Source organism: Passer domesticus, chromosome 6, assembly GCF_036417665.1.
Source record: "Passer domesticus isolate bPasDom1 chromosome 6, bPasDom1.hap1, whole genome shotgun sequence".
Lineage (NCBI taxonomy): Eukaryota > Metazoa > Chordata > Aves > Passeriformes > Passeridae > Passer > Passer domesticus.
In genome coordinates, this window is record NC_087479.1 from 4418182 (window position 1) to 4431463 (window position 13282).

The 13282-nt window shown below is 45.7% G+C and overlaps 1 protein-coding gene and 1 long non-coding RNA gene across 2 annotated transcripts in view; one reads left to right on the forward strand and one right to left on the reverse strand.

Moving 5' to 3' along the window:
* The window catches only part of LOC135302467 (uncharacterized), a 28131-nt gene extending 21164 nt beyond the window's left edge, over positions 1-6967 (reverse strand). The window contains exon 1 of the long non-coding RNA XR_010364069.1: positions 1788-6967. This is a non-coding gene — a long non-coding RNA (uncharacterized LOC135302467). The remainder of the gene's footprint in view (positions 1-1787) is intronic.
* A 47-nt stretch (positions 6968-7014) lies between these two features.
* Positions 7015-10972, forward strand: GPHB5 (glycoprotein hormone subunit beta 5). Its single transcript, XM_064422927.1, has 2 exons — positions 7015-7221; positions 8952-10972. The coding sequence occupies exons 1-2, from the start codon at positions 7015-7017 to the stop codon at positions 9138-9140; spliced, it is 396 nt and encodes a 131-aa protein (XP_064278997.1). The 3' UTR covers positions 9141-10972.
* The last annotated feature ends 2310 nt before the right edge of the window (positions 10973-13282 follow it).

The following is a 13282-nucleotide window of genomic DNA, read 5'->3' on the forward strand; positions in this document are numbered from 1 at the left end:
GTGAATTTGCACCCACAAGGAACTTGTTAAAATCAGTGGGAATAGGGTGAAGAACTGGCTCTGGAAATAGTCTGAGGACTCAAAATGTTGTCTGAGATCCACATTTCCCCAGGGGGTAAAAAGAGGTCAGGCTGGAAGATTTGGTTCTCTCTGCTTCTGACACTTCTTGCCTTGTCTGGGTCAATGCTGTGCCGAGGTTTGATTTGGCCAAGTGCCTCTCTGGGGTTTGGGACTCTGATCCTGTTTGGATCCTGGCTGGATTTTGATTAGTTCAATAGTTCTATGAGATTATTCTGACAGGATACACAGGAAGAGACAGTAGCTTTGTTTCAGGAGACTTCATTTCCAGCTTTGTGTAATTTGCAAACTTCACTCATCACCAGGGCAATGTTAAAAAGGGAGCATTAGCACTGGGGTGATGTGACTCACACAAGGGTCTGTTCTCCAGTGCACTGGCCATGAACAGCAGGGAAATTATTGAATTAAGGTAATGTATCTTTGAACTTCTGTAGTTTTGATTAAGAAGCTTCATCTTCAAATTCTGAGGCCAGAGCAGCTGTGTCATTGCTCATTATTCTGTCCTAAAAGACTAAAATGTCTTTTCTAAAAAGACTGTCAGAGGAGAGCTATGGAGTGCAGAAGTGACTTGAGCTACAGTGGTTATTGTCAGCCACATAATGTTTGTACAGCATCTGTATTTATAGGAAAAATCTTTTCCACACTGTAAGGAACTCAGATCAAATCTCCAGGCAATTCCCTGGTGTATAATTACAGAGTACAGTTCTCTCTCCCATCAATATTTAGCCAATTCCATTGGATTTGAATCCTTGTATCCATATTCTGGGCTGAATGTGATCAGCATCATCACCATGAAGGGACAGTTTCATAGGAAGGAAATGTGGCTGTATTTGATGACAGTGTGAGGGTGCACATGCTTCCAAAGTGCCTGAGAAAAGTGAGAAGAATGATACCAACATTGGCATGATGTGGCAAAGTGGTGCTTGATTGCTTACTCTCAGGAGCTATGCTTGACAAATACACCTTTCCAGAGCAAGGATATGGCAGCCTTAAGAAATGAGTCTCCTGACTTTCCTAAGGACCATGACAAAGGAGTTCCACAGCCTGGGCTCAGTGCTGTACCTTTACTCTCCTCCTCATCCATCCTGGAGATGTGGTTTTGTGTTTGTCCCCTCACCATTGTATATATCACAACCCCTGAACCTTCAGGAACTCCTCAGGAATGACCCTGTAGAAGGTAAATTCTTCCTGCCAGTCAGTCTTTGAGAAATGTGTCTTCAGCAGCTGTTAATCTTTGCAACATGTAACTTACAGCCACAGTAGAGTACAACTCTGGAATCAGTATTTACATTAGTTAGACTGGGACAGATATCAGACAAACTGGTCTGGTCTATCTTTTAGTTTAAAAAAAAAATTTAACATCTTTTATTTTAAATTTTGCTATCATTTGGCATTGGGTCAGGATGAATTTTGTTTGAACCTGTTATTTTCTTGACAATGGAGAGTCTTTACTTCCTTTTTTGCCTTTATATTTTTCTTTCTGATTTCTACTTGTGAAGCATTTTGCTCCAAGTTTAAGGGTTGAGAAACTAGCTTTGCTGAGGTACCCTGTATATAAACATATAAAAAAGGAATTTTAGTAAATGTGTTCAAACTATAGTTTTTTGTCCATATAGTACCAAATCAGGTTATGATCAGGTTCTGAACTGAATGTGAAGTTCTGCTATGGATTTATCTTTATGGGAATTACCTTGTTTAGGGTGCAATACCTGTATGTTAGAGATGTGCACTACCAAATTTCAGAAGCTTCAGCTCTTGTAGTGTCTGTAGGATCTTCATCAGTTCTCTTCTGGATTGAATCCATCATAGCAGCAGGACTTGTTTAGCAGAAGAGTGTTATCTCCCCGGGATAGATGTGCCTCAAGCAAACTGTGGATTAGCTTTTTTTGTTACTGTTAAGCCTCACCCTTGGACTTCATTTTCCAAGTCTGATGGAAAAGGAAGAGAAGAATAGTGTCTGACAGATTCCTCATAACAGCGTGCTGCTGAGGCAGTGTCTGTGCTGAAACAGCTGGGATTCTGCTGCAGTCAGCACAGAGCTTTCCCCCAGCATTTCAGATCTGCAGGGCTGGATTTTACAGGTGTGCTCACGGGGCTGCTCTGCCATTCCTAACACAGGTACCCCCACAGGCTGCAAGAAGTGTTTATCTCCTCTGTAAGAGGGCTCACTCCCCCGAGTACTGAGTGTGGTGTGATTTACTGCCACAGCAGCCTCAAGAAATCCTCTTTCCTGACTACATTCTTCTCCTAATGCTCATTCAGCCGCTGCCAGCTCGTGTTGTGTTAAGCCCAGGAAGCAAAATGAGCAGAAAGTCTTTTAAAGCAGAAGTGGCTTTGTGTGCCCGAGACCTTCAGCGGGGACTGGTGTCCCATTGTTAGCAGGGAGAGCCCACATTTATCTCATTCCTGCTCGGGAACACATTTCCTGATGGCTGCATTTTGCTCCCTGTGCTTGCACTTGGCAGTGTTTCTGTCAGAGCCTTTCAAGGAGCTTTACTTGCTGCCTTTGATTTTCATTTACAGATCAGCTGTGCCCTCTCAAGGTTAAACCTGCTTTGTCTGTCCCTTTCCAAACCAACTCTTTGCATTCTTTCAAAATGTAGAAAATGACAGAAAGTCACTCTCCAAGACAAACACACGGTAGCTGTGGGGATGGATTAAACAATCTTAATGCACTTGTTTGAAATGCTGTTTTCAGGACATAAAGGTTATCTTTTTTTCAAAACTACCAGAAAAGAGTAAACAACCTATTGACATAAAATCTGATGTTAACTTGTATAGGGAAAAGTGATTCAAATGCTTTTTTTTCCCCGTGAGTTCATCAAATTACATACAACATTTATGGCTGTGTATCCTAACTGATATATTTATGATTCACTCTCTTCTAAACTGAACCCTAATCTCTTATGGGTGCCACCTCCTGTGAACTTGGCCAGCCATCCCACACTACCTTGATTCCTCACCCATTTCTCCTTCTGTCTTACCTCTGAACTAACACCCACCTTTCCAAACCCCTGCTGTGGGCAGTGCATTAAATATCTCCTGTCCAGTCACTGACTTTTCTGACCCGAATGGTCACCAGCTTCTTCTGGCCTACAAGGCTCTGTGCAGTGCTTACTGTGTGCAGCCACTCAGCATTGGCATTTCCCTTGGTCACTCTCATTAAATAGCTCATCTCAGCTCCTTTCTCATGATCAACCCGATTTGAGATCCCACTGGTGTATTTATTGATTAACTTAAATGAGATAAACTCACAGAACAGTAAGACAGCAAAAACTCTGCGTGGGAAAAGTCAGCACTCAGGCTTTTCACACAACACAATGCAAATCCTTCAGGAATTGGTGCCTGTCCCACAAGCAGACAGGATTTTCTAGAGACAGAATAAGTGAGAGTCTGCAATTTCTCTTTTGTTTCACCCTAAGAGGCCGTTCAGTACAAATGGAGATGAGAGAACAGGATCTTAGCTGGAGTCACTGAAACCAAGCTGAATTACACAAAAACTCCAGCACCTGGGTTTTTAATCCATAGAAGAAGAGGGATCTGTCAAAGCTGGTTCATCTGCCATCTGGCACGTATTTCCTGTACCTGCCTCTAATCTTGGGCTGATGTTTGCTGGTACATTTCCAGCATCAAATAAAGGGGACTTAAGCTCAGTATTTTTACATGCTTTCCCCATAAGTCAGGAACTTTTAAACTGTATATTTTTGAAAAAGCTTTAAAAGTTCATTTTCTAGCTTTATTTTTGTTCAGTGGAAATTACAGAAAAGTAGTTTTAGGGTTATTTTAGTGGAAAGTGATCATTTTAGATCAGTGACAGGACTTGGGCTGATCCTCTTGACTTCTTGTGATCTCATTTGTCTTTGAATTTCCTGATTTTCTCACTGGTTTCAATGGGGGAAAAAGGTGTCTAGGACATTGTCTGGTGATCTGATGGAGACATTTACAACACCTCCATTCAACATTCCACCTCCAAAATCTCACCTGATCCCCCTTCACTTGACTCTGGAGTCATTTACTGCCAGTGAGACTGGGAACAATAATGAGGAAGAATACTGGGGTAGATTTTAAACAACCCCTGCCTCCTAACTTTTCAAATTTTTTATTAAAAATTCTGTTCTTTCTTTTATTTTTATTATTCTTTTAGTGTCTGTTAAGTGAATTAACTATTTGAAGCAGCTCCTTCCCATGTCAGATGGTAATATGGCAACAACACTAAATGCCTGCTGCTTTTCTGCTTTCCAAACAGTCCCTTCCCTCTTTCACTTGTTCCAAACACTGTTTCCTAATTTAGACAGAAAAGGTAGACCTTGAGAGTAAATAACATCTCTTTTCCTCAATGTCAATTTGCTCTTTTCCATAGCTCACACTACAGAAAATCTGAATGTAATCCATCAGAAGTATGTATGGAATATTTGTGAGGTAAATTAACCAGCTCATAGTAATCACTGCTTCATATTTGATAAGATGCATGTTCTGAACATCAACAGATGCTGTTTTCCTTGGTTGTTGTGGTTTTTTTTCCCCTCTATTCTTTTTTTTTTTTTTTTTGATTTCTACTTATTTTGTTTTTGTCTATTTTATTTTATTTTGTCCATTGTAGCATGGCCTTTATTTGAATCAAGGTTTCCCCTGTGTTTTCTGTTCTCATGGCTGGGTTGTAATTCTGTGGCTGCCTCTGACCTCTGACAGCATCATCCTGAGAGCTCCATAATCCCTGACACTTGCCCTGTCTGTTCTGGATTGTTCTGGGTCCTGGAGCTGGGAGGTCACTGGTGGAAAGGAAGGCAGCTGGCTTTCTCCAGGCCACTGAGCTTATGGCTGCACTTCTTTCTCCCATTCATCTTTTATGAACTCCCTGACCAGCAAGTTTTTCACAGAACCAAGTTCCTCATCTGCTCCCTGTCCTGTGGACAGCTGAGAACTGGGTTTGCACAGTGAAGAGAGTGGACAGTGATTTCTAAATTTCCTTTCACAGTGGAGCTCACCTGTGTTTCAGCTGCCTGGCTTGCCAAGAGAACACTTTCTTTCCTTACAAGCTCTCACCTCCTCCCCCCATCTCTTGTCCTTTCTTGTACAGAGAAATCACGTAAAAAAGATCTTCTGCAGCTGACAAAATCCAGGCAATTTTTTGTACAAGTATCTGAGAAGTTTCCCTTGAGGATGTTTACTTAGGGCTTGTTAATTATAGGGGTAATGATAATTTCAGAGCCAGCTTCCAATTTCTTCACAAAGGTGTTGATATTCCATTATGGAAAAGAAGATCCATTTTGCCCCAGTGCATGCTCATAATTTCACTCACCGAGATACTCCTTTTTTGATCAGGTTATGAAACAATAAACTGCAATAACAATAATTCCCTTGAAGCTAATCACTGCTGGAAAGGGGAGCCTTGCTTTACAGTCAATGGCTTTGATGCCTTGGGTGGTTCAAGTAAGGATCTGCCTTGATTGACAAGACCCTTTCTATAAATTTGAGCAATTAGACATCCCAGTAGCAGCTGCTGGGGAGATCTACTGGTCACAAAGCTGACAGAGATTTCAGTGCAGGTCTCCTGCTGCTCACTCTGACATCCTGAAACACCATCTGCAATTTAAAACTGCAAAAGGAATTCTGACTCCAACGAGTTAGGTGAGTGCATGTCCGTGTTTGCTCCCTGTCATGGCTCTGGCTCATCAATAAAGCAGCAGGATTTGCTGAAGTGGCAAAGGATAAATGTTTGATTTGTTCTGAAGTTTGTCTATTTTGCTCTACATATACTTTTTTAAAAATAAGGAATTTTAGCATTTTTTTACCCCGTTGAAGGTTATATATAATCATACTCTCTTTAATCACATGTAAGACTCTAGTGTAAAAATGGTGACATATATGATGCAAACATCACATGCTGATCTGAAGCTCTGATTTAGCAAATTTAAATCATTTTGTTTAAGAGGAGCCTAGAGACTCAAGCATCAGCCAGGCAAATGGCAGTCCCAGCTCACTTAATTTTGTTCTGTCCAGCCGAGGACAGACCCCAGCACACACCAGTCTGTGCCCCATGCCGTAGCTGACTTTCTCAAATTTCAGTATCAAATCTGGGCTTTCTAAGACAGATGTATTTAAATGCAGTGATAGTATGTGAATTGTAAAATGGACCTCGTGGCTCAGAGTATTTCCCAGCTCTCTTTTTTTGACAGAAAAGCTGTTCCAGAGAGGTTGATCGCTTTCTTTGCTGAGACAGAAGGTCAACAGGTATCGGAGGGTCTTGGTGGGCGCTGGGCTGCTCAGGTGTGAGGAGTGCAGGGTTTTTCTGGTCACCTTGGCCAGGTCCCGCTGTCTGCCCAGCTCTGGTCACTGGTGTGGCAGCCTGGGCTGGGTCTGAGCTGTGCTGAAGGGACAGCCAGCCCCTCTGGCTGCAGCCCAGGGAGAGGGAGGAATGGCACCGGTGCACTGGGTGCTGGTCCTGGCGACTCCAGCAATACTTCTGGGAGATGCTGAGATTGCAGCACGAATTCGGGGATGCTTGGCTCCCAGCTGTGCAGCTCTTGGCTTTGTGTGAGCTCAGCACAGCCCAGGCAGGGCGGTAGAAGGGCATGTGCTGCAAAACAAATGTGCAGCATGGAGATTTCAGCGGGGCTGAAGCATGGCCTGGTGACTTTATGTCTTCCAGGCAAACTCCTACTGCTCTGCAGGGAAAGATTTCACACTCTTGCATTGTGTGACAGACATTTTTACTGAGATTTTCCACTTCTGGGAGTAGTGACCCCTCATTCCTCCACCGGAAGGCTGTCATGGAGGAATGGACCCCTCATTCCTCCCCTCTTCTCCCAGGCTGAGTGAGGATGAGGTTTGAAGGGAGGAAGGGCTGCCCCCGCTTCAGCTGAGCCCATCCACTTGCACTTCTCGCCTGCTGGGCTCTGCTGGCTCTCCCAACCCTCCTCTCCCTCTGCCCTCAGCATGAAGCTGCCCTGGCTGCTCCCGGCAGCTCTCCTTGCGCTGCTGCTGCTGCCCGGCCGCGGCGGCGCCGCCCAGGCCGCGGCGCTGGAGCTGCGCACGTTCGTGGGCTGCGCCGTGAGGGAATTCACCTTCGTGGCCAGGAAAGCCGGCTGCCGCGGGCTCCGCGTCACCACGGACGCCTGCTGGGGACGCTGCGAGACCTGGGAGGTGAGGCTGTGACCCAGGGACACGCCTGGCTGGTGTTTGTCCCCTCAGAAAAGCCCTCTGAAGACACCCACCCTCAGCGTCCATGGGGCTGCGCTGCCCGCCTGCGTTGTTGGCCGTCCCCTCCCTCCTGCCGCTGCCCCGCAGGGGAATGGCAGCCGTGTGATGACATTAACGAAGCACTTATGTAATGCTCTTACTACGCACTCTGGAAGCCTCTTACAGCTTGAACACTTAAGGAGAGGGGGACATTATTACTTCGTTTGAAAAAAAAAAAAAAGTATTTCTTGGAGATCAAGATGGAGCTCCCTATTAATGGGTAATATTTTGTCCCAAAAAGCAGATCCCAAAGATAATGTCTGTTTCTAATTTGGTCCTGTTTTAAGTCACAGCCCTGTACAAATATTAAGTACTTAAGTTTTAGGGGTGTACAGAGAGAGAAAGAAGGAGCATAAGTACATCCACACACATGCCAGAGAACAAGTTTCTGACTCTTTGCTGTTCAGCAGCTGGAAAGCACAAGGGGCCAAGCCCAGTTTAATTTATTCAGAAATCCTTGAGTGACTCAGGGATTTTGTCCACATGAAAACAAGGACTCTACATAAGTGACCAGAGGAGGAGCAGGGTCTGTGTGCCAGCCCTGACTCCCCTTTGTCATGACTGGGTGGGATGAGGGGAAATGCCACCAGTGGCCACATTCCATAGAATCCATGCTGGGATAAGGTGCCTGTGAGGGATCTTTTGACCCCTGCTTCCCCCTGCTCCCAGGCTCAGACCTTGCAGCCTCTCCTGCTGTACTGGGGTGTAGCTCAACTGAATGCACCTGGCTGTGGGTTCAACATCTTCCAGAAGGCACCACAAGGGCCTTTGTAAGAGGCAGGGTTTCTGCACTTCTTGCTGAAATGTATTTGTTCTCTCCCACTTCTTGGTTCCCAGGGAGGGCTCTTTCCACAGCACAGACGCAAAGAAGGAAATTAAAATGTCTCCTGGCTGGGAGATATTAGGCAGTGGGCTCCCATTCCCCTGTGTGCTCCCCTTTCCTGGAGTCTTTGGAAAATGGGTGCCCCTGTTAAGGAGAAACCGATTTTTCAGCAAAACCAATGTCAGTGTGATACCACATGACAGGGTGGGTTTCAAGGCTTTCTCCCATCATCTTCTGATGGCTGGGGTCTCTGGCTAAGCTGATTTTCTCCAGAGGAATTGCAGACTTCTCTGCTGGCTGCTGTGCCAAGAGCCTTCCCCACAGTGTACAGCCACTGGGATATGTGGGAAGTGAGCCTGACAGGGAAGACTGGTCTGGCTGAGAAAAAACCCCAGCTCTTGGCACCTGGATGCACCCCTGCTCTTAAGCAGCTTGTGCACACGAAGTGTTTCCAGCAGAATGTGTTTAATGGAAAATCAATGCTCTTGGAAGAAAGCAGCTGCTTTTGGCAGCATTTGATCGAAACACTCATACTCTGCTAAAAACCAGCTTTTGGGATAATATTTTGTCTTCCTTCAAGCAGGTTTTAATTGGAGCTTTATGCTTTAAGCAAACTGAAACACATACATGCACCCACTCCCCTCCATGGCAGGACTCCAAGAGGCAAGCGTTGAAGGATGTAGCCTAAAATTTATTTCCACGGCCCCTTCCACCTGATCCAGTAGCTCCTCTATTCTCACAAAATCCCCTTGAGGAAACTGGGGCTCCAGATGTTTGTCTTGCATCTTGCCTGAGAATCTCTGTCCCACAGAAACCGATCCTGGAGCCTCCCTACATCGAGTCCCACCACCGGATCTGCACCTACAACGAGACCAGGATGGTGACGGTGAAGCTGCCCAGGTGTGCCCCCAACGTGGACCCCTTCTACACCTACCCGGTGGCCATCCGCTGTGACTGTGACATCTGCTCCACTGCCACCACCGAGTGTGAGACCTACTGACCTCCTGCCCCAGCCTGGGCAAGGAGGGGACAAATTCTCCCCGAGCTTCATACCCTTGGTACCTCCATCCTTCTGGAGGGTTTAATTCAGCCCAGAATTTGATCTCTCCCTGTAATGCTCACTGATTTTTCTGGGCAGATGAGGCTTAATCCCCTCTCCTCATGCTGCTCAAAGCATTATTGCTGTAGAAACCCACATCCTTACAATAGCAAATCCTGTGGTAAAAAGAAATGTTGCAGTTTCCCTTCCTCCTCATGAGCTTTTCACTCTGTGTGACCTTTCTCCCTGCACAAAGTGCACATGGAGTGAACAGCCACTGGGGTGTGGAAATACCCCACAAAGGGTATTTCCACACCCCAGGGAGGAGTATTGCCTTCTCCACAACAGCCTGATTCATCTGGGGTTTAGCTTCTTCCAGTAACATGAATGCAGTTACCAACACTTCCACCACCTCCCCCTCCCAGCCCCATTAGTTAATCTTACCCTGCAGTCATTCAGGAATAACAGTCAAAGGAAAAGGTCTCAAGACCAATGAAATGGAAATAAGTATTCAGATCACTACCTTGAAATTAGGGAGAATGCATACTCAGCCCTGACTCAGCCAAGGACTTAAGCTCATGATTAAGTGTTTTGTTTAATATCAGTGGACTTTTACAGTTAAGCATGTATTTCAGTGCTTTGCTTTATTGGAGCTATTTTGTTGGGGAAAAAAAAATTACCTCACAAGGGACAATTCCTGAAAAAAAAGAAAAAAAAAAGAGAGATACACATTACGTGCAGAACCATCTGCTTTTGTCCAGGGATTGGAGGGGAAATGGCTTCACATGGAATCAGTGAGACTCTGCAGAGCCCAAGGCATCTCTCCTGACAATTTCCAGAGTCAGAGGGACCAAGCCAAAATGCAACGATCATGGTTTGGTTTAGCAAGCCCCTGGCTGAGGTGGTGGGAAAGAGGGAGCTGAGGAAAGGTGCTCCCACAGCTCCCTGAGCTGCTCAGCTCCGTGGAGACCTGTGCCTCTGAGGGTGCACACAGAGCTGGGGGACAGCCAGATGTGCTTGCAGCAAAGCTGTGGAGTGTCCAGTAATGGACAAGTGGGACAAGTCCAGCACAGGAAAGAGAGCAGACGTTCCACAGGACACTTCACACCTCCTCAAACCCACTCTTTACAAACCAGGGGGACACCTGGGACCTGCCACAAGAGCCCCCTGTGACCACAGCCACACAAAGTGCCTTTGTTCCCTGGTTCCCACCTGCAGGAGGACACACTCACATTCATCCCTCATTTCTCCCCTGAGCAAAATGGAAAATTAAGTGAACGAAGGAAGATTTACCAAATGGGAGAGGCCCAAAGGAACTCACAAAACAAAGACACCTTCTCAGATAGCCATTAGGAGAGAATTGCTGCTCAGACTAATACCTGCACCTGTCTCTCCCACACAGTGCCTTGTCTCCTGGATGCAGTCACCTTCATTTACAGGGATGTATGCTTGAAGCTACCCCAGGTGTCCTGTGGACACTGAAACAGATTTAATTTAACCCGTAATTTATTGGTTGATATAATTTTTTTCATCTGTAAAAGCTGTACTATGACTGAGTAGGAAGATCACCCTGCTTTCTGTAATTCTGAATAGAGACTGCTATGTCCAACAGCAGGAGAAGCAGTTTTTTGGCTGATTGAGAGTTTAACTACCCTTTAAAAAGTCCTCATGTTTTGTTTCAAATTGCACCTCCCGATCCCTCTGATATTGTCACTTGTCATTACAGTTATTATGGGAAACCTGCAGATTGTTTTGTGTCCTTAATAAACCTCAAAACTGTAGTATGAAAGAAATTTCAAGCAATGTGTCCCTCCTTTTCTGTGTGTAGAGATTTCTCACGTAGAATATTTATAAGCTCCTACAAACTCTTTTCCAGAGCTGTGAACACCTGCAAAACATCTCCTTGGTGTGAAGTCATTTCCTTCACTGAGTTTCTCTGATGGAGTCTGGCTGTGCTGCAGTCTCAGGATTAGAGGCAGGGTTAGAAAGTGGCAAACTTCCTTCCTTAACAGCCAGCAGGAAGTCAGGGCTGTACCTGGACATGGTGAGACAGCAGAAACCTCAGCAAATGATCAGAACAAAACACTGCAGGGTGGGAAAAGGGTTTTGACTGATGCAGCCAGCCTGGGGAACAGAAGGGGGAGGTGGGAAGGATGTATTGACTGAAACCAAGTCAGCAAAATGCCACTTTGAGATGATCTTTCAAGGAGGAGAGCAAAAGAGATGCTGTGGATCTGCCCTGGGTGACAGAAGCTCAATCAACACCAGATTGCAAATGTGGAACTTTCCCCACTGAAATTATTATACTAGTAGGTTTTAACTCTGTTAAATTCACATCAATTTCCATACTTAAAATCACAGAGTAGTCTGAGTTGTTTCTAGTCCAGCCTGCCTGCAAAGAGCAGGAACATCTTCCACCAGACCAGATTCCTCAGAGCCCTGTCCTACCTCACCTAGAATGTTTCCAGGGAGGGGGCATCCATCACCTCTCTAGCCAGTGTTTCACCATCCTCACTGAAAAAACTTATATAAATCAACCCTCTTTTTGTTTAAAACCATTACTCCTTGTCTTGTCACAACTTGTGACCAGATCTTTAGCTTTCACATCCTTAATTCTGCAGCTGGGGTGGTACATCCTGCCCAGAATCAGTAGGCAGCCAACACAGCCCACATATTTCAGAGCATGAGAAGCTTCTTCCCAGGCAAACGTCACCTCCTTGGGAGCATTTTAATGCTCTTTAAAGCCATGGATTTAGATGTCACCACCCAACCTGTCCAAAGCAGTTGAACAGCTTGTCTTTGGTATGTGTTTGCAAGGAGTGTTTGTCACAAGGGCAGTGACACCTCAGGTATTCTCTCTCCCATGAAAAGCAGTGGATTTCTTTGTGCCTCAGTTTCCCTTTTGGACACTGGGGATGATGCTGCAGATGGTTTTTTCTTCTCTAAGTGTGTTCTGCAGTGTGTGTGCTGAGGCCCCTTGTGCCCAGTCACATCTGTATCCTTCAGGGCATTCAGTGCCTCAGGTTTATTGTAGCTCATTGAACCTGAACAGCAATGGTCTCTGCCATGCAGTTCTTTGATTTGCCAAAATGCCCTCCTGTTCCATGACAGCCACAGTAGTCCAGTGGCCCTGGAAGCTCGGCTCCCCTGCAGCTGGTGTGCCCAGCCCCAGTGACCATGCCAGAAATCAGTGTATTTACCCCAGCACAGAGCTGAGTTGCCATGAGAGGGAGGGCAGGATGTCTCCCTGGATGGGTGTTCCCTGTACTGACTGGATTTCTCTTTGGGAGATGGGACAGGCAGCTGCCTCCTGCTCTCATTGTACCCACATGGAAAGACTGGAACCAGCACCCAGGCTCAGAGCAAAGCCTGTCTCGCCCAACATCCTGCCAGGGAGTGTAGCCAGCCGTGGGTATTCAGGGAAATGTGAGAGCATCAGGGCTGCATGGCTCCATCCTTCCCTTGGCTACATCCACCCAGCCTTATCTGGCAGCAATTTAGGAATTTTCTGCTCTGGGGGATTCCTTTGGCACATTGCTGTTAACCCCAGACATGTGGGTCCTCTGTGCCACTTCTTCCCAGATAAAATCAAACCATGGAAAGTCTGGTGAGTAATGCCACCTTCCTCTGGGAAAGGTGAATAAAATATATTGCAGGCTATGTGCTGTGCCCTCTTGGATTGTCCTGGCTCCTCTGAGGATGTATCCATTTATAGCAGCCAGGGATTTGGGCTGCAGTGCCTTTTTATTAGGAATAAACCTTGATATGCTTTGTCTTTCCTCTGCAAGTGCTGCAGGCAGGGCTAGTTAAACCTGCTGAGGTTCACAAGCCGCAGGAACATGAAAAGACCCTTCCTCTGGTGAAACTTGCTTTGGTCCAACCAAATGATGGATGTTGCTCAGGAATGGTGGGATTTCTAGGCTTAACTTGAAGATCAGACCAGCTGGTCAATGAGATTGCTTCTGGTCTTGAAATGAACTTTAATGAACAGCTGGGTAACAAAGGCTTTTTTTTTTTTTTTTGGTAACTAATTTTGCCATTTAAAAAAAACCAAACAAGATCCACATCTCTGCACTGGAAGACTGGAGCCAGTCATATTCTTA

Bases quoted from the DNA above. Each gene is read 5' to 3' on its own strand.
- GPHB5 (XM_064422927.1), top strand. From the start codon at position 7,015: ATGAAGCTGCCCTGGCTGCTCCCGGCAGCTCTCCTTGCGCTGCTGCTG. The intron at 7,222-8,951 runs GTGAGGCTGTGA...TCTGTCCCACAG, and splicing joins GACGCTGCGAGACCTGGGAG to AAACCGATCCTGGAGCCTCC.